Here is a 27,540-nt window from a genome sequence, read left to right as displayed (position 1 = left end):
GGTTTTTTCGGTTGTTATTTGCATATCCTCTCTGATTATGAAGCTATCTGTGAATAAAAACAACTGGTACCAGGGTTCACTTTGCTGAAATGACTGTTAGTCCCACATACTTATAGTTGTGTTGCATTACAACCACTTCCTAAAACCGGTTTATGCTTTCTCTATTTTAATTAGATAAATTAACTTTTATTTAGTTAATATTTTGGTAGCTTCAGTCTATGCATTTCTTAATGAACTGATGCATCATTGAACTTCCGAGAAAATTAGTAGGAATATGAAAACAATGTTGGTAAATACCTTTAAAGGTTGTCATGTGAGCGAATGAACTAGGATTGTTTGTTTGTTTGTTTTGTAGTTATGCACAAAGATCCACAATGGGCTATCTGTGCTCTGCCCACTACGGGTATCAAAATCCGGTTTTTTAGTGTTGTAAGTCCGCAGACATATCGCTGTGCCACTGGGGGCAGGAACTATTGAAAGATTGATTTCTTGCCTGTATATGATTAAAGTCTGTAAAATTATATTAATAACACATGGCAGATTAAATGTCGATACATAAAAGTAATGGGATAGAGACCATGAATAACATGGCAGATTAAATGTCGATACATAAAAGTAATGGGATAAAGACCATAAATAACATGGCAGATTAAATGTCGATACATAAAAGTAATGGGATAGAGACCATGAATAATATGGCAGATTAAATGTCGATACATAAAAGTAATGGGATAGAGACCATGAATAACATGGCAGATTAAATGTCGATACATAAAAGTAATGGGATAGAGACCATGAATATATAGCAGAAATCGTAAGCAACCATAATGTGACAACAGAGAATTTAAGGATGAAGTGTTTTCATCACTCGAGTTCAAGAGCATGTCAGTTCTTAAGTGTTCAAAGCTTATATTAGGCAACATAACCCAGACAGTAGCAGTCATTTAGCCTACAGAAAGCCTAAACATGTGATACACATGGCTTCAGTACACTCTGCCCATCGTCATATTCATCATTTATAATGTTATTTCCATTATAATAGACTTATTTATGGAACAGTACAAAATATAGTAAATAGTAAAGCTACTCTAGACACGTGATCTTCCACAGAGAAAAAAATCACAATTATTCAATGCTGTCATGAGCTCGTAAGAGCTAGTAACTGCTGGAATACTGATTTCTTGATCATATATGGTTAAGGGAACTAAAGCATTTATAATATATGGCAGATTAAATGTAAGAATATAACAATAATGGAACAAGGGTCAGGAACATGTAGCAAAAATAATATGCAATCATTATTTGACAGTCGTGTCCAACAGATAATTTAAAGATACAATATTTTCAGCACTCAAGTCCAAGAACATGAGTCTGTTTTTAAGTGTTCAGATCTTATATATACACAGCAACATAAACCATACAGTAGCAGTCATTTAGCGTACACACAGCCGAAACATGGCATGGCTTCAATGCACTCGACTAATCGTCATCTTCATCGTCGACTGAGTTGCCAAGTTCAACAAGAACCTCTTCTTCCGTCTTCTGGTTGCTGCATGTCTGTGCATGTTAATCCATTGTCAAGGCAAGAGCAGCTTGGCAGCTTGCAGGAACTCAGACATTTGCAGGACAACAGCTCCAAGATTGCATCTGGAGCTGGTGATGTGCACATCCACTGAGTGACTAGAAGGCAATCATCATTTGTAGTCCATCCAAACCCTTTACGGTTTGGCACATCAGGGTGACTCTGAAGACAGTACTTCCAGATTACTGCTTGGCAGTTTGCACGGAGTGCATGTACGTAGAGGCAGTCCTTGCATGGTGGAAGTTGACTTGATTCAATCTCTCCTCGTTTGGCACAGAAGAGCTGATACCTCAGTTCATTCATCTCATGATTGCTGGTCGTTCTTGAATACAGGCGGCAGATAAACTGTTATATCTTCTCAAACAGTTCTGCAGGTACTTCCCAGGATTGACCAAGTTGGCTGAAGGTGTCCCGATAGGTACTCTCCTTTTTCACAACCTGTGAAGGCACTGACCGTTTCATACCCATTAAAGGCACGTAGTCCAATTAAGGCTGTGCAAATGATGTTTCCCAGTTAACTTACCAGTTTTACAATGTCGATGAACTTTGTGTGATCCTGTGTTCCACATTTCTGATAAATAGACTGGGGATATCTACAATAAAGCACGATGACATCCGTGTCTTCTGCTGTCACCATGACCGCCTTTGACCCAATCTTTGCAGCGTAATTTCATGTAAGAGCAGACGGGTATCGGCTTCTTCTTGAGTAGATCTCAATTCGGCAACTTCCATCCGGTCATCTTGTAGCAGACATCTTCACAGGTCAAATACAGTGTCTTGTAGCTTTTCTCTGAACTTCGGAAGATTCCATTCTTGTACCAAGAATTTGATCAGGCTTAACTTGTTGGAAGAGCTGCACAGGAACTTTCTCCATTGCTGGACTTCGTGGCCTCTTGTAATGTTATTGAACTGAAAAGATGTGCCTTATCCCCAATTGCATCTCTCATCATTTTTGATCAACGTCTCTCTGTATACATAAAAAAACGCAGTTTTCATGAAGATTTCAAATTGCTCAAAGAGCATTCAAATTTCATTGAAATGTGACTGATGCAGTTGGTACCTCTTCTAAGACATACAAAAGGATATCTTTATAGTTTTGTGTGATATTTCATTGAAAAAAAACATGAAAATCAGTACAATTTACACAAAAATTGAGCAAAAATTTAAAATATGATTAAGATTTTGGTTTGCCATGGCAACCTGGATAAAGATATGTACCAAAATATAGTGGCAATCGGCCCACAACGAAAAAGTTAGCAACATAAAATGTAGTGGGTTTTATAGGGTTAATGCGCAAATGGGCGATGCACCAGAAAAAGGATAAAGCTATTCATTTAAAAAGATTATCACATATTTTCTTACTTCTAGGGGTGGTACAAATAATTTGGCACCAATGAAGTTTTTCCCCTGGGTAGTATCGACATATGGTCTGGCCCATGGACTGTTATGATGTATTTGTAAAAATATATGAATGGAGAATAAATATTTAAATATTCACGCACTAACGCAGAGGCGTGGGGGGGGGGGGGTCGAGGTGGTTCAGCCGAATATCCTATGATATAAAAAATTATGCTTATATTGTAATAGTTTTCTACATAGTCTACGTTCTTCTGATGAAACATTAGTCATTTTTGGTTTGAAACAGTCGTATGCCCCCAGCTCCCGTTGCATTAGCATGTTTTGCATGTGTTGGTTTTTGATCTCACAAATTAGAACCCTTTTTCAAACATTCTGCGTATAGGCCTGATTTTATAGTATTATTTAAACTCGTGCTTGAATTACTGCGAAAAATAGTTTATTTTACAATTAATGTGTCATGTGTGCAGTCTACTTTTTAAAATAAAACGACAATTTTGCAAACGCTTTGAGGCTTAAGATTTTTTGCGTATATGTCACTAATCAGAAAAATTAAATAAATATTTAAAAAAACAAAGGCTCTTATTTGTAAGGCACAAAGAAATGTCAGTAGCTTATTATTTAGAACCTTACAGCTTATTAATACAAGAGACATAACTATACGTATAAATTTATTTGTCGTTAAACACAAAGCTACACAATGGGTTACCTGTGATGTGCCCACCAGGAATATCGAAACCCGGTTTTTTAGCGTTATAAGCCTTCAGGCGTACCTCTGTACCACTAAGGGGCGCACGTATTTTTAAAGTCGCACATCCAACATCACAAACTGCCTAACTACCGGTGTTTGATTTTTTGGCGAAAATATGTAATACTTTATTGATGATCTGAGATCAGAGCGATTTGCAAACAATAATTTCAACAATCCATATTTTTTAAATTGACACTGGATTGTTTCAAGCGTGTAATCGTGAGTTTAACCATATAAAAAAAAAACATAGACTCCTCTTGAGTCACTTACTTTTACATTTCTAAGAATACGGTATTTGTAATAATCCAAATTTATCAGTAAAAGTCCAAGTTATGTCACTCCATAAATAGAACAGAAGGTCTATAGTAAATCTGCAAAGACTTTTTTACTTAAGAATTTCTATATTATGTAATGTACAAAACTTGTATATATTGTTGCGTCAGCGAAGTCACATGACTAGTGTCACGCCACGTTTCTAGAACTATCCTGTACCTTGCCGAATGCTCTAGCATTTACTAGATATAGGGTAGTCTGGTATATAAAAGAGGGTGACAACGTGACGGGACAATAATGTGTGTGTAGGTAATGAGTAATTGAACTGCAGTCAGAGAGAGATGTATTGTCGAAGTCTAGCTCGTGAGACGTGAACTATAGTTTGTTATAGTGCGACTGTTGAAGTTGAGTGTATCGTAAAGTTATATTCAGAAAGAATAAACCAGTTTTATTAAGTAAGGACTTGTGTCGCTAAAGTTTCGTCGGAACGAAGTTACGGAAAGTTAACTAACAAACGGAGAAGTAACAATATAAAAGATTCTGTGTGAAATTTTAGTGCTTTATTCTATCACTAATCTCCTAGAGATTTGACTTTGGTTATCTTTATAAAGTGCTATGATACTTTATTTTGCCCTGAACAAATCTTTCCTACCAATTCGGACTCATTTTTATTATTTAGCAAATAATTTCCACATACAGTCACATACGCTAGGTGTGGTATTCTCATGCGCACGGATAACCAAAGAGTTAAAAGTAGTATCGCAACAGCTTAAGGAATATCGGGAAATGTAACATGGAGTTAACTCTGAATTATTTGACTTAGACTGAGTTTGAAGAATGATACAAAACACAAAGTAAAAACAAAACGAAAAATAATATTTATCTTATTAACAAAAACTATTAAAGGCAAATGAGTGTGCTGGATGATAGCCAGCGCTTCGTATCATATCCATCAATAAGCTTAAATTCTTTGTCACCATGGTATCGCTTGAGAAACTGTTACTCCAGAAATCAAATATGGAAGAGCAGGTTAACTACAGGAATGGCCCGGCATGGCCAAATGGCTAGGGCGATCGACTTGCAATCTGAGGGTCGCGGGTTCGAATCCCCGTCACGCCAAACATGGTCGCCATTTCAGCCGTGGTGGCGTTATAGTGTGACGGTCAATCACACTATTCGTTGGTAAAAGAGTAGCCCAAGAGTTGGCGGTGGGTGGTGATGACTAGCTGTCTTCCCCCTAGTCTTACCATGCTAAATTAGGGACGGCTAGCGCAGATAGCCTTCGTGTAGCCTTGCGCGAAATTCAAAACAAACAAACTACAGGAATGAGAGCAGTGTACCACAGAGTCCCAGTTGATGAACAGAAAGAAATTGACGATACGTCTATGATCATTCATGAGAATTCAAACGAAGAAATACCAATAGAGGACCAGTATGGATGCTTTAATGATGAAATAAGATGCAGACAACACCTGCCTAATCTTTGCAGGTGGGATTAACTGCTTGATTAACAGTTAAGATGCCATTGGATTTAAAAATCCTTGATTGAAAGTGACGTCTTTGTTTTCACACCCTCTAGATGTCAGTACTAAAAGAAAATATTGTTATTCGGGCTGACTGTGTGTTACGACGCATAGAACTATGTGTGTTTGTAGCTGCGTGATATTTTCAGATGGAAACAGATCTCTTGATACGTATCAGTTATTAGAACCGCTAAAAACAGCAGATTTATTAAGGAAATATCAAACAGTAATCTGTTTGACAGTTTGACTGTGTAAAATAATGAGATTGGATAAGTTTAACAAAATGAACACAATCTTTATTATGAAACACACATGAGGAAAACACAGAGTACTTATTTGCATACACAAAAGACAGTAACTTCTACTGGATTGTGATTAACTTCACATCTTTTTTTCTCTTTGGATAGACTTATGTCAAACTAAACATACTGATCTTAAAATGGGACCACACTTAACGATTTCTAGGTAGAAACCGAACTGAGAAAGTATATCTAAATCCAACAGGTAAGCTGTATTTATTTGCCCAGTCAACAGCATTATCTCATGACCCTTGTTCTTTTACAGCGTTGGTCGATTGTAACATACAGACAATGTCGATTCGGCCAGCAAACGATGTTAAAGTCACTAATACTTTCAATCCAAATGCTATACATCACTTCAATATCCTCTCGTGCAAAATGTACATTATCTACTATAGAAAACAAAGAAACAAAAACGATTAGAAAATGGCAATCTCAACGACTTTCCGAATCACATGTTTATTCTAAAACTGCATAGAAAGTAACTACACGAAAAAACTGTAAAATTGCCATATAACTAAAGCATGTAGAATACAGATATGCCTGGAAGGACCATTTCTGTCCGTGATTACTTGTATTTTCTTGATATAGTTTAACGTGGAGTAGTCTGACTACTTAGGTGGCACATGAAGACATTACACATGGTTTAGCACATGTGTAAAGTGTGATGACATTGGCGCTGGTTGCTATGGTTATCAAGCTAGTCACTAAATAGTAATGTCAGATACAACAAGTTGTGTTTCATTAATATGTGATTTTGAGATATATATATATATTATTTACATTACATGTGGACCAGTCTATGTATCTTTAATCATATACATGAATGCGACATATATAAAAAACACAATTTTCTAGGTAAACAAAGAATTTGTATTGAAATGTAGAAATGTATTCGTTTGGTTAAAACTGCAATGATTAATTTAGACCATAGTGAGAGTGTATGTTCTGTAGAACACCAGAATACCCGAACATTACAGGAACAACATATACATAGTTTTAAAATAAAAGTCATGTCAAGTATTTGTTTCTATATCAGTAGTGCTTCAGTTGTTTGTCTATTATTTTATTATTATAATTTTTAATAGCCAGAAATTCCCTTTTAGTTTAAGCATTTTAACTGTCTAATAACCATCATTAGTTACATGATTATAAGTATCATTACATTCATATAGTACAGGTAAAATATAATACCTACAGTAGAAAATACTATGCAGAATTATAATTGAATTTTTGACTTGACTGATATGGATGAAAGAAACTGAACACAAAACTTTGGTAAAACAGGAGATGTTCACATATATAAACAAAAAGGAATAGAAACACTTGGTTTGTTTAACAGACAATATTTCTTCTTCCCTGTATATCATGTATGAAAAATCAAATCCTACTTACTAGTTTCTCAATCTGTAGTATATTGCCATTACCCCTGTCAAACAAACAGATAACAAAATACGTAAACTGGGCAAAACGAACAAAACTTTTAAAGATAAGTTACAGTTTAAAATCCAGTAAAAGTCCCAATATAAAAATACAAAGTTAAATTATAACAAGCAAGAAAAATGCAATTTAACTTTAGGGGAAAAAAGACAACATAGCTATTTCTAATCTAAAACTGATGACCAAAGAAAGGGCATCAGTCAGCAACACGGACCACCTACTTACAGCTCAAAGTTATGGCATCTTCATTGTTATTTAATGATTCCATGCTCGGACCTTCCAATTCTCAGACCAACAAGACCACACCCATCCATTTATTGAGGAAGCAAGCACCCAGATTTATTATTTTTTTAAAGTCCTTACTCCCCAACAACAACAACAAAATAAAACAAACAAAAATCTTGCCCATTCTGCATTAGATTTTTAGTCTCTCCACTCTTCAAGCCAAAATTTCTTCTTGCGCTTATATTTAATTACTTTCATACGTTCACATATATGCCAATGGAGGTTTTATACATTACATTCTTAAAACGAGGAAAACGTTTTCACAAAGAATTCACTCTTATTGTTGAATACAAGTCTCTTTTTCTAATCTGAAAAGTATAATTCAGTGATTATAAAAATGTTTACACTTCTTTAGTACATGATCCACATAATGTTATATTTTTGTTATAGCTTTTCTGATTATTACTCCAGAAAGTTTATGAAATGATTGAAATTTTAGTATGGATAACGAAATCACATTTACAAACGGAACCGAATAGGTTGTTTTTAACCGTATATAAAAAAAAAATGAAACGAATTATTTTAATTAAAAGTTCGTAATTTCATTAAGGGGAACGTGAAGAAATCTTTAGTTTAGGTCTTATATTGGAGAAATGACAGAGATGGGCGTTGTGCAGTTGAAATTATGTTTCATATGTTGATTAGTGTATCTGTTTTATATTTTCACACGTGGAATCGATAACATACATTCATGAAAATGTCGTAGGGAAGTTAGGCCTAACGTTATGTTAAAATCGGGAATTGGTTCTAGTTTGAGAAGAAAATAATGACTTGTAGTTATAAGTATGACAGGAAAGAGTTAGACTGTATAATTAAGATATAAGAAAACGTTTAGGCTTTAGAAGTAGTAAACTTGGAACAGTTTATATTGACTGATTGTATTTGGTGTTTGGTATAATAATCAAGAGTAAGATTATGAATATGATTACAAAAAGAACGTTGGGTCTGAGCAACTACTGTTAAGCCTACTTTTCAGAACCTGAATTCGGGTAGAGACTGGAGTGATAATTTTGATACACAGTCTTGCACTGCATTATACATGTCCAATAAACACTTTAACGTATTTCTGTAAATTTAAAACTTGAAATTAGCTGATGTTAGTTTTGAATTCAGCTATTGGCCTAAGTATAGGCTTTAATTTTAAATTTAGTCACATGTATCAATTGAATGAAACAAAATTTTTAGAAATTTTATTGAATAGATTACCACAGTGACATTACTTTCTTTTGTTGGACTTGATAACAGGATTGAAAATGAGCAAATTGTCATTTAGAGCACGTGCGTTAGATACATCAAAACCAATACCACTACTCAGGTCTGAAGAAATTCCAGACCTACCAGATTTTGCAGCAATCAACCGAGCAGTACCTCAGATGCCAACAGGAATGGAGAAAGAAGAGGAATGTGTATGTATCATTAAAACATTGATTTGGTTTAAAATGAATTTTAATGTACATCTTTATAATGACGTGTACAACAATGTATCATTTGGTCTTTGATGGCTGTTCATGCACACTCATCTTTGAGTAAAGTAAAAATTTAAAGCACAGCCTTTATTTTTTCAGGAAATTGTGGATTTCCTTTTTAAATTCTTGTAACACATTCAAACCTATCTGCAAAACGTCAACGTATGTAGTATAAAATACTCATTACTTTATGATGTTAGGAAAATACGTAGGTTACAAGAATCACATAAATACAAAACCATATAATTGAAGTGCTTTCAAAATATGTACCTTTCTTTATCAGGTTACCCCTAATGATGTATGGTCATCCTTTCAAACGCACTTGGGTTATAGGGCTCTATATTTTTGTGTTATACTCATAATTTTGATATCTGCAAACTTATTCAATTTACTGGTTATTCCTTTGTCAGTATTATTAAGGAAAATGAGAAATAACAAGAACGTAGCATAGAATCCCAAGGTAAACCATTTGTAGCATTACTCCTCTATTATTTTAACTCATTTATAATGATATTCTGCCTTCTGTTACCCCACCAACTTTAAATCCATTTCTCCTGCCGCAGCAGATGTAATCTAGCATTCACTTGGAATCATTATACGATCCTTTGATATAACATTATTATTGCACCCTACTATTTTTATCACTCTTTTTCCGAAATTTCAAGTTCACATCAAGTCTCAAACAGGGGGAGTAGATTTTTTTAAAAACTTCTTGTCTGTGGCAGTTTTTTTTTCAAACTTTTCAAGCCCATAGAACCCTCTTATTTCATTCCTTCTGTCATGGAACACTTAAACCATCCTTAAAGTCTAACCTAGATGAAAGAGACCAAGTTTGTAACAGTATTGTTAGGCCAAGAAAATACATGTTTAGCATTCCTACCTGCTTCATTCTTTGCAGCCACCTCCCCTCACTTTTTTTTAATTATAATTTTTCGACCATACAAAGAAACAAAGAAGACTTCTGAATAAAAAATGAACACAGTTGATTCATTTTATCCTTTTTTCTTTATTTGTCATAAATTGTGTGTTGCTTTGATGACAAAATTAAACAAAGAAGACTTCTGTTTGACATGGAACCTTTGAAAACAAGCAACAATCATGAAAAAAAAGGTGCAAACTTTATTTTAAAAAGGTCATTTAAAGAAAAGGACTTCCTTTTTCCAAAAACACCAGAAATTAAATGTTTTTTTTTTTACTTTGCCTTAGTGTAAAATTGTAAATAAATATACAAAAATACTTATAATTTTTAAAAATACATTTGGTTTCTGATGGGTTTACACTTAATAATTGAAAAAAACTGCCATCACCTATGATCTTTATAGGGAACCTTGGGGCTCCATGGAACACAGTCTGAAAACCACTGGTCTAAGGGTCAAAATGTTAGAAAATCTACTTGTCTCCTTCCTATCCTAAAAAACATCCACAAAAAAAGTAGTATATAACTTTTAGGATTTTGGTTTTATTTAACAGCAAACAGTGAAAAACTAAATCTGGATTTATACTTCTGCTGTTAAGTTAGTGGAGTTTGAGAATGAATTAATTGTTGGGCTCATTAATTAATTACAATCAAATTATCAATTATTCTCACATAAGACTTTGATAGTTGGATAATAAAAAATAGTAATAATTATAAACACCAGTTTTGATTAGTTTTGTGAGTCATAACACTAATGGATTAAGTTAAACAACCATGAACTAATAATGACAATATTTAGACTACTTAGATGTAATAAGAAGCATTAATTTTGATTAGTTTATTATTTTTCTGACATTAATTGATCAATAATTTTACATGACACTGATAAATCTAATTGATGCTCATAGATAATTGAGTTAATTGTGCTCAGTTCTAATTCACACATTAAGAAAGCAAGATAAAAATACAATTACTACTAAATTGTTTGCATAATTTCTATAAATTGAAAGTTATAATATTTATTTATCTTAATATTTACATTAATATTTATTTTTCAGATATGACAAAAAAGATATTTTATGAGGTGCAAATTTTTTTTAAAGTCATTGAAATGACAATACATAAATGTAATGTTTTTAAAAAGTGTTCAAATCGTAAGATGCAAAATGCTGAAATTTTTTTTTGCTGCATTCTCTGTCTTTTGCCTGCTGGAGAATTTCGTACAGTGTGAAATTGATTTATGTATTAATAATTGTATTAGAATTTTACTTATATATATATATATATAATGTGTGTGTTTATGAAGAGCTTAGATGGAAAATGCTCTATGTATCTGACCTTTCAGTTTTTGAGAAAATCACCTTTTTTTCTTCTTCTGTAGCATACACAAATAATGTGAATTCAAAAGTGGGATTGTATTATATAAAACCACTATAAATTATTAAATGTAAACCTGAAAACCTAATTTTATTACTAATTTATTTGTTGAATCAGTGGTAAGTATGTGGACTTGTAATGTGGAAATCTGGGGTTCAATTCTCTACCGTGGATAGAGCACAGCCCATTGTTTAGCCTTGCACTAAAAATCAACAATAACCATTACACCATTCTGTTTTCACTATGACTATTTCTTTATTCTGGCCTGGCATTGCCTGGTCGTTAAGGCAATTGAATCCTATCACCAAACATGTTCAACCTTTCAGCTGTAGGAGCATTATAATGTGATGTTCAGTCCTACTATTCAGTTGAAGTAGCTCAAGAGTTGGTGGTTGTGGGTGGTGTTGACCATATGCCTTCCCTCTAGTTTGTCTATCTTAAATTAGAGATGGCTAGTGCAGGTAGCCCTCAAGTACCTATTCACAGAATTCAACAAACAAACAGACCATAAATTAAATATAATTGTTCATCCTTAGCAATACTTTTCAATATAAAAACTGTATCTCAAGGGTGTTCTTCCAAATATCCTCTATATCCCCTTAATTTTGATACAATGAACAACACTGTACATCCATCGAGGGCTCAAAGATAGAAAAATCATTGGGGCTATCTGGCTCCTGGATTTTGTAATTTGGTAGCCATTTAAACATTTAAGGGTCAACTAAATTCTTAGTTCTTTAGTTCCAATTTTTCAATAATGTGTTTCACTGATATTAAAATGGGTACAATTAATTTACTACATTATAGAACTTGAAAAAATGTAATAAAATTGAAAACTCTCTCTTCTCTCACCTGCAAGCAAAGAAGGTTCCAATACTAGTTACAACAACCTAGAGGTACATGTAGAGTTAAAGTATAACAAGTTAACTAAGACAGTCTAACGCTAAAAGTGTAAAACCTTAAACACAAGCTGCATCACCATAGTGATTCTACAACATATTACTGGTAGTGCTACTACAATTGCACATCCAGTATCAGATTTACCTGCTATATTTTCTCCAGTGATATGCACAGGGTACACAGGAGAACTGGGCCATTAAATCATCCCTTTTTCATGAGCTAGCTATTTGAACTTTATTTGTAGTTTTTAGGGATTCAGCATTATTTTTGTGTATCTTCTCAGTGTCATTTGATTTTTTTTTTTAAATAAAAAATTGATTTTGTATTTTGACATTTAGTAGTTTTGTTCCATGTCTTCTGCCAATTTAGTCATGAATTATATAATCTTTGGTTGTAGAGATTCATAATGTTTGTATCACACATGGCAACAAGGAAGTGACATATATTATGTAATGCATGATTCCAAATTTATTGGGTTGTAAAAAGAGGTAAGACCGTTGGTTTGTGTAAAAAAAAATACTGTCTCAATGCTGTGTACAAGTGTAGTATTTATACACAAAGAAACCACTTTTTGTATTTTGTATCTGACATTCCGACCCTCAGTCACAGATGTCAAATACAAATTAATATATGATTGTGAGACAAATTTTGGTCTCTTCTGACAATTCATATCTTGCAATTTTGAGTGCTGTCATCAGTATGCCAGTGGTAGCTTATTTGTTGGGAGAGTGGCATATACCACATTTTGAATCCAAACTCTTCACAGTTCTGATTATAGCGATTGTCATGAAAATAATCAAGTAATTGATACTAGTGTTTTCAATTATTTTAACAAATGATTAATCAAAATTCTGATTATATTGATTGTCACAAAAACAATCAGCTCATCAAAATTAGGGTTTCTGATTAATAATATTTTCAATTATTCCAAATATCAAAAATTAAAATATTACTAATGTGTTTGTTTTTAGGTGTAAAGCTACATAATTGGCTATCTATGCTCTGCCCAGTTTTAACCTTATAGTTTTCTTTTTCTTTCTTCTTCAGCTTTGGTGGATTTTTTTGGGGAGGAGGACTCTTGATTTGATGGGCTGGGAATCTATTTCCATTGCCACCAAACTTGCTCCTCATGTCTTTGTTATAGCAAAAGTACTAAGGCAATCTTGCACTGTCATTAAATTTGAACTACTGATTAGAGGGAATGCAAGTAGCTGTCAGTTTTGTTTTTTCTTTTTGAACTGCTGCATAGAGGGAAGGGAACTGCTTAGTAGCACCTGCCACCAACGTTTTCTTTTCTTTCCTTTTTTACTTCTGACTAGAGGGAAGGCAATTGACTGACAGCACTTACTGCTAAAGTTTGTTTTTGTTGTTGATGACTTGTACATACCATGGTTTGAGGACCACTACTAGTCATTTAATCAAATGCAATTGATTAATGGGACCAAATACCACTAACTACCCAATTTAATCAGCTGATACTTAGAAAATGTCAGCCAATATTGAGCCAATAACTTTTCAACCTATTTCACTACAAAAAAACACCACTATAGTCCAAATGTTTGTTTATCACCATAGTACTAAACACATTGGCTATAGACTGACTGATGATTTACTGCTGACTCTGCTGCATTTATATATATGTAATAGGCCTTCCTCAGAAATATAGAAATTTATACTAGTAAACAATTCATTGAATAGTTTCAGAAATTTCCACAGTACATAATGTAATAGAAATGTATGGCAATATTTCACTCTATATATCCAGAACATTCCCTATAGGTTAATACACAATACTCAAGAAATATGAAGAACTTTCTGTAAACAACGATAAGAAATATATTTATTTTCTGAATTATTCCATACAGTACTACAATAAGAATTGTGAGTAATTTCCAGAATAACAAACACTTAGAACACAGATTACAAAGAAAGAATTTGTGACATCACTTAAGAATTTAACATGTCGTTTAATTTGTCGCAGTCTGAGACCTAGTTTCCTGTATTGTCTATTGCTAGGCCTGAAGTTATTTTAGTAAAATGAGTTGCTATAGACTGCAGCCCTTAGTATTCAGAAGAAGAAAGGAGAATGTCTAGATTGATTATTCTACAGGCCTTTAATTCACTCCTTAGGTCATAGTGATTTGTGAGTTACCAACAGCAGTTAATGTCCAAAAAGTGGTATTGATGCATCCTTCATACTTGATCACTGGACTTGCATTGTGGACAGTAGGGGAGTTATTAGCATAGTTTATATGGGATATATGAAGGCTTTTGACAAATTATCATCAAAGTAAATGCTTGGAAAGGTTGCTTATATGGTATCAGTAAAAAAATGTGACTAAATTAAAAGCTTTCTAAACATTTGTAAACATGTTTATCTATATGTTAGCTACTATAATTAGTATGATGTGACCAGCAGCATATCTGAAGATTAGGTCGTGGGCCTATACTATTTGTGATCTTTATTAATAATCGTCCTAAGTGTATGCTTATTTGCTGATTATACAAAGATCAACCATATCATAGGCTCCGTAACAAGTTATATCACTGAAGTGATAGATGCTTCATAAACTTTCATGAAGATAAATGCTCAATTAACTATATATAAATTAAAAACCCATCAAGTTTGTCCTTACAAAATGATGATTTGTGATAGATATTACATCAACTTAGAAATTCTGGAGAGTAAAAAGGACGTAAGTGTAACTATTGACAAATACCTTTCATTTGAAAAGCATATACAAACTCAAGGTCACAAAGCTAACCAAATTATGGGACTTATACATAAAATATTTAAGTATTTATATATTGGTATATTCAGATAGTCATTCAAGGTTTTTATTTGTCTATATTTAGAATATGCAACCAGTGTATGGTGCCCATATATCCCAAAAGATTGATTGTGTGGAGTACAAACAAAAACAAACTGTAAAATTAGTCCCGAGTTTAAAAAAGAAACAAACCTACCACATGAAGATTGTTGGAAAAATTTACAGCTAACAACATTATATTATAGATGTTTACACAGAGTTATGATTATTAAAGGGTTTAAAATTTTAACTGGTAAAAATTACAGACAACTGTCAGAATATTTGTTTTCTTGAAGTTTTGTGATATTTACAAGAGGTTAGTCAATTAAATTCCTTATTTATGATAGTAGATTGGATATTTGTAAATATTTTTTTCCAAGTTTTTGATGTTTGGGGTGGTTGGTTCCAACTAAGTTGTAATGTTTGAAAAGTTGACAATTTTTGGAGGAACCAGACAATGGAAATACAGCTACGAATGAGAATACATCTAAACAAGAAGTGACTACTCACTTACATATACTTTATTGGAGGAAATAGAGCTGTTTAGAGGTTTAGAAGGGCCTTCATTCAGACACTACATAATTATTAAAGTTTGCTGATAATATTAATTTCTTCATTATTTCTAGATGTTTGACAAATGATCCTTCAATTATAGTAAGTGGAAGGTAATGCATTTGAGTTGCTATAATTTGGATCGCACATGTAATATAGATGGGAATTAACTCAGTAGCATAACTGAAGAAAAGGATCTGGCACAATGGTGGATGAGTTACTCAAACCATCAAGGCAATACTTTGTTACTAATAAAAAAATATAAATATGCAGAGGTGACAAAGTAAAGAAATTACTACTGGAGATAAATCACCTTAAAAAATTTAGTTTTATATTCTGTTTCCTTGCTGGTGACATTTCAAACAAATGCTCTTTTTTCAAGCCAGAAACAAGCCTGTCAGTTAATGACAAATTACCTCAGGATGTTCTGAGTAGAATAATGAAATTATTGGAATCCACTTTTTGACAAAACTTATTAACGCCAACTTATCTATGAATACTCTTTAAATCATTTAGGTTACTATATTAAAAACCTGAGATGATTTTTTTCCTTGTTCCAAAGTAATAGTCCTCTGAAAATTGACTAAATTATAGAGCAAATATGCCTAAATTCTATTTCACATGATATATTACTAATTGCTGTTCAATTTCAAAGAGTGCTTAAAACTATATTGAGGTTAATTCTGTAATAAAACTGAATATTATCTACATGAGCTACAGAAGATTGATGCAATTCTGAAGTCAGTTTTAATAGTATTAATTGTTCTCTGATATCACTCTTATAGGAAAAAGGCTAATCTCTGTTCACCAAATTATTGTATAGTCAGTATTCAACTATGTAATCATGAAATAATGTAATGAGTAATTCCTTTGCTAAAGGTGTTGAATGTTTGCATAATCCATTGAATGGGACTTGTAATAACACTTCTTGAAGCATTGAGCTAATGAATGAATCAGGATATAACATTTACTCAAATTTCCTTCTATTGAAATAACAACAGTTGTCTTTGACATGTTTGCATACAATTTATCTATGAATGCATTTAGTCACTCCTTTCATCAATTTTCTCACCTAATTCAATATTTTACAAGACCAACCAATGCTTGTCTTCCTCTTTAACATAAAGAGGGTCAACTTTTCATTCATTATATTCATATCTTTGCTTGGTAGCTTAACTTCTTATTCTAAACTTGAAAATGTGCTCTTACAAGGACTGTACAGTTGGCAGGATTTTTTCAGAAAATTGACATTTGCTGGACTATACAAGAGCTACTGGAATGAAATCTGTTCATGGTTTGGATGATGAGCAAATTGAGGTATTAACTTGGAGAACAGGCATTATGTTTAATGATGATCAAACAATATGTTTACAACATGAACAAATACTATTATTGATGGATGTTCAACTTCAAAGGAAGTGCTGCAATCCATTTAAGAATCACAAGAAAGCTGTGAAGTCTTCCTTGAGGGAAATATGTTCGGAACTGGCAACTAACACTAGAGCTGCTAACAAACACATCATACCTGGACAAAAGTTGTGCCCTTTGTGTTGTGTTAGCATCAACGATTGTCTGAAAAAAGAAGAACATTTTTCCACAGAAGAGAAAGATGATACTATACATCCTGATTTTGAATGTGACTATTCTTTTGATTCAAACAAGGAATGTTTGGATCCATCATTAATTAAGATGGATGCTAGTCCCGTGAAGCTTCACTCAGTGACATCCCATTCACAAATCTTGTACAGGAAGTGAAAACTAAAGCAAGTAGAGAAAAAGTTAGAAGAGCGAAAATTAATGATAAGGAATCAAGTTGCTGATTTCATTCAAGTTCCAGTAGAATCTTTGGAAGTACAAGAAGGAACTTCTGGACAAAATATTGTCATAATGGAACAGAAAAGCAAGGATTTAGACTCACTGATTTTCTTGATGAATAAGAAATTGAAAGTTTCAAACTGGGCCAGAAAAATTCAAATATTGACAATGCTGCCAACTTCTTGGTGAGTCAAGAAAACTCTTGAAATTTTTAATGTTTCAGAATATATGGTTCGGAAGACCAGAAAATTAGCTGCAGAGAAAGGAATTATGGATTAGTTGATAGCTTGACTGAATTTTATGTTGTGCGAAAAATAAAGAGATTGGACGCATTTAAGTGATAGTGAATACAGTCTTTACTTAGACACAACATAAGAAACAGCGTTTGTACCTGCATAGACAAGTAGACAATCACCTTTATTGGATCAGTGAATAGCTCATCTGTTTTCTGTTTCTCAAGATGAATCTCTGCTATACTAGTCATGTATAAAGCCAAGTGGAAATGAATCATGTGTTGCTGCCATGACAGTGTGGAAACTAGATAATCAATATATAGGTATAATTCTGCTTCTGCATATCTACCTGTAAATGATTATGCAGCAACTCTCCACCAATAGGAGCATGACACAACCCCTATCGTAACCAGCACCCTCTCCACATTTGCACTCATTAATCACTTTGAGATTGGTCAGAAGACCTATACCACATATTACTGAAAGGGGGAAGCTGGGTGAGAAACATGAGAGGAGGTACCTATTGGAAATACATTTTCAGTGTCGGAAAATGTTAACTTTTGATATGATATCTTACCTCCTCTCACAAAATAGCTAGAATCCCACATTGAACTGGTGCAGGGCCAGTGAAAACAGTGTCCAAAGAGTCTGTGGAACCAAAACAGAAAATATCACATCCCAGTGGGAGACCTCACAACATCTGATCCAGGTATACTCTTCACTCTTTTATGACTGTGTCATGAATATAAAAGGTGGAAAAACATGAAGGAATCCCATAATACATATTACTGATTAATAGGATCCCTGGGTTTTGAGAGGCTAGGGCACGACAGACCATAGTAGTAGTTTGACCTCATCCAACACCTAGCAGAATCTGGAATTGTACAACAGTTCCACAATAGGCAAAGGATCACCTACCTTTTCATCTCGAAATGGAAACTGGTAGGGAAAACGAGCTTCCATAGCCAAATCTATCTCGACTTGCATGCATTTCCAACCTAACCAACACCTGATCTACCACGAAATGACATCTAGTGGATGGTAGGAAGGGGGAAAGCCCTGGTGGGATGACATCTCTGGCAGCATTGGGTATGGTTCTTCCAGTCCACAGTAGGAGGAAGATACCTGGCCATACACAAGTGAGAATACAAGTGCTGCATCAAGCTACAATCAACACAAGATCCATCAGGAACTCACCTCTAGTAGACAGAAAGAAGAGGAACTGCAAATCTGGGGTGCATCTCCAGTCCAAAACCTGGCAGCATTGGGGATTTTTCATCCAGTCCATGGCAGGAGGAGGAATACTGACAAGAACACATGTGAGGACTTACTTAGTTGGAACATCTCCAACCAACACCTGACCCCCTGGGAACCACACCCAGGGGATGGTAGATAGGAGGAACATCTCAGCCTGAGTGACAAACTGCAATAGACATACATATAGTCATGACATGGCAGAGTGCTACAACCAAAACCTGGTGATATCTGAAAGACTGGTGAATTGATAGACCTTGTAACCATTTTGTACTCATACATTTTACACTAATTCTAATATTGAAAGTCATGTAGGGATGATCTGTTTATAGCTGTAACATCCCTATATTCTTGTTTGCATTCTTTTGGCACTGCCAACCCTACATCATTTTACATTTACAAAATGTTTTTTATTACTTGTTGATATAATTTATTACTTGTGAGCATCAATTAGTGTCATGTACAATAATCAGTTAATAAAAATTATGATTAAATTGATTTCCATGAAAATAAACAACTAGTGTTTCCATTTATTACTGTTTTTAATTATTCCAATTATCAAGTAATTGAAGTTACTATTAAATCAATGTCATGCAAATAATCATCTAATAAAGTTAGTGTTTCATTTATTACAATTATCCAGCAATTGAAATTAAGATTAATGTTACAAAAATGATCAAGTAATTAAAATTAGTATTTCTGTTTTCAATTAATCTAAGTTATTGAATTTATGTTTGTTTGTTGCTAAGTGTACAGCTACACAGTGGGCTTTCTGTGCTCTACCCAGTGTGGGTATCAAAACTTGAGTTTCAGCCATATAATTTTTAGCCATCTCATGAGAATAATCTGTTAGTTTAATGTAATGGATTAATGACCTCTGTCCTAATTATCATTATGATATTTCATTATAATTTTTTTGTTAATTCAAATAACTGATTACTGGAGTTGCCTTGTGATTCAAGAGTTTGGAGTTTGATTCTTGTTGCCACCAGTCATGCTTGCCATTGCAGTCATAGGGATGTTATACTTGTTTTTGAGTCAAGGCAAAGCTGTTACTAGTGGAGCTTAAAGAGCATTTAACAAAGCACACAGTTTTCCTCATGTCTTCATCATTACTTGCCTTTGCTGATATAACAATTTGCTGATTGAACCTCAAAAGACTAGCTTTCATAATATTTAATAAATCAGTCTTTTTCATATTTTTAAAAATATTTAAATATTCTTTAAAACTCCAAAATATATCACTTCTAGAAATGGCATAAATAGATAATTTTAATATAGCTCATTACATCAGTATTTGAAACTCTGTATTTAAAAAGATTACAATTAGTATTTCATTGTCCTTATATCACATGACTTCATACACATATGTGAGACTATCACTATTTGAAAAGTGGATATATTTTAGTGAAAAATGCTTAAACATAGTTGGAATGCCTGATTTAATGTATTGGTAGGTCCACCAATTTTTTATTAACATGGACAGCATATCACATGAATTCATACACGTTTGTGAGACTATCACTATTTGAAAATGTGTATATATTGGTGAAAAATGCTTAAACTTAGTGGGAATGCCTGATTTCATGTACTGGTAGGTCCACAGGATCGTTGGCTCATAGTAGTGCTCTGAGACATATTCTTTTACCAGGTTCTAAACAGGCAACTCTCTGCCCTAACTGTTATTTAATTCTCTCACCTCAAACAAGGCTCTTCTTCACCACTCATCTCAGTTTGCAAACATAACCTTATACATAACAAATCAGGCCAACTGTTGAGCCAATGTACAAAAGTGGTTTGATTTACTGACTTCTCAGATTAGACTTTCAAAGGTGGGATAACTGTTTGTTATAGTGGATCAGGATGTTAAGAAATCTGCATTGATTTGAGCTTGAAACAGGAACACTTTTCTCCAACTTATGCTCTGAAGTTGATGCTCTTACCAGTTGAGCTACTGGGTTTAAATCCCAAGCAGACAACTCTCTATTGTGGCCATTATAATGTAAAGATAGAAAACATAATACATTAAAAAGCAGTCTTAAAGTCTATATACATCTAAAGATTATTACAAGATCAGGCATCTCATTCAATATAAATATATAAATCAAGTTGTAAAGACACCATTTTATTGTGATTTTCAAACATAAAAATAATTTGTGCTGATCATTTCCAATGGTCTTAAGCTCATTTTACTTTTATATACAATGAGATGTGACAATAAACATGTTTACTACCTCACGGAAACTCCAGAAGCTCTTTGAGGCCAGGTACAAGTGAAGGCCACTAGTTTGTTTTTTTTTTGAAGGAAAATCTAAAAGATCCTGTTACATTTGATATGCATTTTGCTTGAGATGGATTTTTGAAAATTGAACTTGTAAGAGAAACTAGTTAGCATTTTAGTGTTACTTTTTACACTGTTCAATGTACAAGACATGATTCAGATATATTGAGTTATGTTACCCCAGTTCTTTTACTTCACTCAATTACTTCTTCTGATAAAGTAAAATGATTTTCGAGTGTGTAAAGATACAACTACATTATTGTGTACAGAAATACAGGAATTTCTAAATTTCCAAAAATTTGGTTTACGTTTTTTCGCTATAATATCATCAATTTTTATGGCCATGTTTTTCGATTTACATTCGCATTTTTCACTATAACAAAAATTTACAAAAAATTCATAAGAAAATTTTGCCCTCCGAAGATCTCCAGTAACCGCCATAGCCTCGCCTGTTACCACGACAAGCAAAGCAACACCTACTTCTTGGCAAGTACAGTGCACTACATTTTGTATTTGATTAATGAAGATGTCTTTTTATTTCAGGTTTTTGTTTGTGTTAATTGTAACAGTATTTTTTTTACTTTATAGTGGAAGAAAATGTTTTTTTTTAGTGTGACCAAAAATTTTGGTCAGGAACGCATCCGCTATATTTAACCTCTAAAATAATGGGAAAAGCGTTTTTGATTTATATTTTTCCGTTATACATTACATTCTCAAGAATGTATCCTTTTCATAAGTCAAGGGATACCTGTACATTTCTTGTATGGCATCATAAACCATGGCCTTTGTGTAAAATTCTCATAAAGACTTCACACACATAATATGTTAAGACATATCTTTTGGCTTTATGGAATTTGCTATTATTCAGAGAATACAGAATGGTAAATAAATATGTTTCTAATTCAAAATGCAAAAAATAAAATAAAAATAGATTCTAACTTCTGTTATTTTCTAATGAAGTTTTCACTATCAATGTTTCTGTAACAGAGGTTATCATCAAGTGGTTAACAAGTGTGCTTGCTAAAAGATAATTATGCTATTTTGCACCTGGTATCTTATTATGAATGCATGGATGCATGAATTTACTTTCAGTTTTGCATTTTTAACATGGCTACTATCATATTCATGATGCCTTGTGTTTCAAACACATTTCTTTGAATATTTATTGATGCAGTTGGAAGATATACCAGACATATTTCACAATATAATGGAAATTATTGTACTGTTATCAGGAAAAGAAATTTGAAGAGAATAAACTTGCTTTGTAATCATGCATAAGAAAGGTAAAACTTAGGTTATTATTATTTTGTTTTTCAACATTAATGTAAGATCATGGGTTCACAGCTATACTGTAAATGAAGGTAATAAAGATACTTCTTAAAAAAGATAACCTAAATCAATTTGTTGTTTCCCTTCTTTTATTAAATACTATCTGACTGCCTGTCATATGATTGTCAGTGCTGATTAATTTTTCTTCTCAAAATGAAATGTAAATAAATATATTATAGTAACAATATATGTATAATGAATGTTTATCCTATTTTTCCAGTATTTCCTGTAAGTAGTCCTTGATTAGAATTTTGATTTATGTATATTTTTATGTCATGTTCAAATCTTATTCTTCATAAAACTTTATAGATTGAACCATGGAAAAAATTGGTTCTCAAAGAAATATTCCTACATTTTAAATATCTGACTTTGCAATATATTAACTGTGATGGTAAAGGCAATGAATTCTACAATGAAGAACAAGTGCATGAAGACGTAACTTTTCATAAAAATGCTTATAAACTTTTTGACTACATTTTTAAAAATCTCTTACCTAAAGTGAATAGCACAAATAATAATGTATTATAGCGCCATCTATTGGATTAGATATTTAAGTTGGTTTTGACACATGGAGTCACTGGTTTTTATTATGTAATATGATATTATCCCTGATTTAGTCTATAGTTGTATTCCTATTTTTCTGAATATTGAAAGAGCTTGTTGCAAACATGATAATATAATTCTGACTCGACTAGGATTTGAATGCGAGACTTCCAGATTATAGTCAGTTACTATAACCACTGTGACACCAAGTCTTTGTAATCAAATGTCAACAAATAGTTCATATTCCTAATGTAATCTATCATGTTGTTGTTTTTCATAATATTGTAATATCTTGCTCTAAAAGTGATGGAGTTAAAAGTTGAAAAAGATTATAAAAATCCTCACTGGACTGGGGTTTCAACTCGAGACTTCTACTTGAGACAAACCACTTTGAATTTTACAAACAGGGAGTTTGACCTTTATGTGGGTATATATAGATATAGAGAGAGAGATATTTTATTTTTTGTGTGTAAACTATTATTTTGAAATAGTGATAATTATTGTAATTGTATTAGGAACATCATTTACAAAGAGCGATATCAGCTCAACAAGCTTTTGGTCATACAGGAGAACTAGTTATTCCTACACCTGAAGTATATACTACAATTGAAGAAATATACCAATCTTTGTATCCTGCAGATTACAAGGTTTCAAGACAACTTAGACATATGCAGCGTAAGTAAATACTTGAACGTAAGAAATTATAACAGCCCTGAGATCACCTCATCTAAGATGCTTGATTCTAAGTAATATTTTTATTACTTGTTTTACTTATCCATGAAAAATGTATTTTAATTTTATGAGTTTATTTATATTTGTATACCATCTTTTGGCCTTAAACAGTATTTGGCATTTAATGCTCATAACAGAATAGGTCATAAGCACTCAATAGATGTGAAGCTATGTTGCTGACAGATTTTTCTGCAAGAGACCACCTGTAAATTAATGCCCTGCTCATTTAAGCAAACAGTCCAAAAATGTCTTTAATGCTTATGCGATATTTGTATTATATTTTTGTCAAACTTCTGAACTATGATAGGACAACTATTCCACTATTGATTTGATATAGTGTATTATTTTATTTTTTGAAGATATGTATAATAGATAGAATAGTGTGAACTTATGAATAAAAGTTATCATTCCATTTAACATATAGATGAGCCTCATATGAAAAAAGGAATAACCTTATCATTAAACTTTAAATTTACTTATACTGCTGTATCTCTTCTATGTCAGTTGTTTGTGAAAGCTTCAGAATTACATATATCTTTATCGATATACGGTTATGGTTATATATATTATCCGATATTTTAGGCAGTTTCAAAGATGTTATTTCGTTGTTTTAATTATTTTATTAATAAAGTTAGCTTATGTCTGTAGTATTAACAGCTTATGTCTGCTTATGTCTGTAGTATTAACAGCTTTCTGTTGCTTTTACCTTTTCTTTCTTCAGATAAATTTCTATATGATTTTAACTGTTATCCTCAAGCAGTTCTATTTTTTGAAATGAAAGAACTGGAAGAGAAAGGATAAGCTCAAATTTGGCTTTTCACTATCATGTTTATTCTTAAAGGATTTTTACCTCCCCAAACTGAATCACAGTTAGGTAAAGTATTTAAACAAGTTACTGGTATTATGTCTTGTAAACCGATCGGGTACACTTGCAAGTCTCACGTAGGACCTTAATGGCCTAATGGTATCGTTTCACTTCAGTGCTTTATTAATGAAAACATTTAGCATGATTAAGAATTTAATACATCTTAAATACTTTAAAAGTGATGAATTGCCAAATAGCTTAAATTTTCTTCTTTAAAACAGGATTTTACTGTTCTAAAGTAATATTGGTAATAAGAAAGAGAACTATGTGTTCACTGAATTAATCATTCCTATTTATTTTTGATATAAAAAATATTCATAATAATCATTTGGTCATTGATATGTCTCTTACGTGATTATTTGCACTCTTCTAACTTCTGAAAGTACAGAAAACTAACATAATGTTTGTGAAAATAATATAACTTTTAACTTGAACTTGTTTTTAAAGATTGACATTGAAATAATGGTATATTTTATTTCAGAACAAAAACTAACCTTAGTTCAGGATTTCATGTCTTCTTTGTCTTATTATAAGGATAAAACTAACTGAATTCTGAATGCAATTCATATGGGGATTTTCAATCATACAAAATTGATTCACAGGCAAGTGTCACAACATACTGTGATGACAGTTTTCATGGTTGCAAAGCCCATTAAAAAAATGGACTTAAAGTTTAATTAAGGGGTTTTGGATAATAGCAGTAAACAAAAATGAAGTGGTTCTTAAAAAACCTTTCAGATCTTTAACTGAATTCTGTCTGGTGTCTCCCTCTGTCATGAAATAAAACAATTTAATTGTTTACTGCCCTTTATTTCATTGTTCTCTGATGAATTACAATGTAGAATTTTTGAAAAATTTTCATTTATTCTAGGTATTTGCAATTTTCACATAACACATGACCAGTATAGGTGTTAAATTACTTTGACTACAGTTACATATTGTTTTGTATCTTTCCCTTGAGATTGTGATAACACCTTGTTTGCCCAAGGAGAAGATAGAGCTGGGTGATCAACCTGATTAATCAAAATAATAGATTAACTATGAGCATCAGTTAGTGTGGAATAAAGTAATCAATTAATCTAAATTGTGATTACATTTATTATTTTCATGAAAATAATGAACTAATAGAAATTAGTGTTTCTGATTATTACCATTTTTAATTATTCCAACTGTCCAAGACTTGTATAAAATAACAATTAATTCAATGTAATCATTTAATGAACCAAACAATTAATTGATTAACTGTGAGTAACATGGACACGAGGCCTTGACTTTGAGCAGAATTTGGAGTGAAAACCAGATATTTGAATTAAAATAAAGAATATGGTGTAAGATGTTTTTCTGATACTGTGCCAATTATTATAAATTGTTTAATTACTGAAGTGTATTGGAATGATTTTTTATTTATGTATGCACCACTTAAGATTTTGTTTTCTCTCTCTTCTTCAGCCTTTGCAGTTGATCATGATATTCCTGACTATGACATGGATTCAGATGATGAAAGATGGCTGACACAACAAGCTAAAAAGATGGAAGTTACACCTCTACAGTTTGAAGAAATGATGGATCGTTTGGAGAAAAGTAGTGGGCAACAAGTATGTTATGCTAAAGTGTGTTGTTCTTAAGAACATAAAATTTTTTTTCAAAAAATACATACATTTTGTGTTAGTAATTACTGTGAAAATACTTGGACATCAGACAATTGTATACAAGTCCCTTTCACTTGTTAGTGTGGCTATATTCTGATGAATTTTTCATGCCTTATAAATATGTTGTCTGTTTTGTCATTTTTATTGAAGAAATATGAAAATACTTTACTAAGCAGTTGCATATTTCTTTCTTATCACCTGTACCACTAAGCAAAATAAAGATAGTTTCTTTATAGGTTGTTACACTGAAAGAAGCTAAACTTCTTCTGAAGGAAGATGATGATCTTATTATTGCAGTTTATGACTATTGGTTGAACAAAAGATTGAGAATGGTAGGTAACAATATTTTATTTACTTGGCAGACTTGCTTTCTTTGTTTTCAGCATCATTGTTTAGTCTTGATAAGTGCTGTGATATTATTGAGAATACAAATATGTTACCTTCAGCTTTAAACTGGCATATGTCATCAACCAGGTCATATGAATTAATAATGAACCACAATAGTAGTTCATAATAAAGATTGCAAGGAATTGCACAAAACCCTAATAGAATGTTTGGGCAAAAAGCATCTTAAACAGTAACAATTCACTTCAAACAACACTTTAAAACCATTACTATTGACTACTAAGGCTGTACACATATAAAAATGCACAAAAAAGCACGTATGTTAGACTTATAAGGAAAAGAAAAATCCACTCAAAATGGCTTGTTTGTAATTATTCTTATTATTATTCTCTTGCCAGCCTACAACAAAAATGACTTGGTATATTGCACCCAAACCTTCTGTAAAATACTAAATAAGGTACTAAGAAAAGTTGATTTGTTTCATCTAAATTTTACAGAAGCTAATAATTTCATAATTCTAGTGTAAACGATGTTATCATTACCCCTTGAAGTTAGGTTTCTTACAAATATCTGATGTTCCTTTAAAAAGCTTAAGTAAAACAGGATGAAACAGGAATTACCAGTCAGTAATAGGTGAACATGAGTTAACTGTAACATATAGTACTATACGCTTTTTACACTGTACAATCGGTGACTTTAGGGATCCAACCCCTATATTATGTATGAAGTGAAGGAATAAAAAAAATCAATACACATAATATTAAATTTTATTCACATATTCTAGAATAATTACTTTAAAAGATAAAGGTTTATTTAAAGCAATATTATAGAAATGTTTTATTTGAAAAGGCTGCTTTTCTACTGATAAAATTTATTTTTCTTGCTTATTGGGATTGTGTCTTAGTCTAGGCATATATTTGCTCATTGCTATACATTATATAGTGAGAATTTAGTTACACAGAAA

General features: G+C 32.5%; 1 protein-coding gene across 4 annotated transcripts in view; it reads left to right on the top strand.

Moving 5' to 3' along the window:
- Positions 1 to 8,033: 8,033 nt before the first annotated feature.
- Positions 8,034 to 27,540, top strand: part of LOC106460876 (enhancer of polycomb homolog 1-like) — a 52,180-nt gene continuing 32,673 nt past the window's right edge. For 2 of the 4 annotated variants that reach the window (XR_002610868.1, XR_002610867.1), the window contains exons 1-4: positions 8,034 to 8,915; positions 23,501 to 23,660; positions 26,032 to 26,177; positions 26,468 to 26,563. Coding sequence is in view for 2 of the 4 variants with exons in the window: in XM_022387684.1 (XP_022243392.1) it covers positions 8,763 to 8,915; positions 23,501 to 23,660; positions 26,032 to 26,177; positions 26,468 to 26,563 (555 nt within the window). In the remaining 2 variants the exon portion in view is untranslated. The remainder of the gene's footprint in view (positions 8,916 to 23,500; positions 23,661 to 26,031; positions 26,178 to 26,467; positions 26,564 to 27,540) is intronic. The other 2 variants (XM_022387684.1, XM_013920631.2) reach the window with 2 other exon arrangements.

Source organism: Limulus polyphemus, unplaced genomic scaffold (assembly GCF_000517525.1).
Source record: "Limulus polyphemus unplaced genomic scaffold, Limulus_polyphemus-2.1.2 Scaffold853, whole genome shotgun sequence".
Lineage (NCBI taxonomy): Eukaryota > Metazoa > Arthropoda > Merostomata > Xiphosura > Limulidae > Limulus > Limulus polyphemus.
This window is presented reverse-complemented; position numbering and strand designations above follow the sequence as displayed.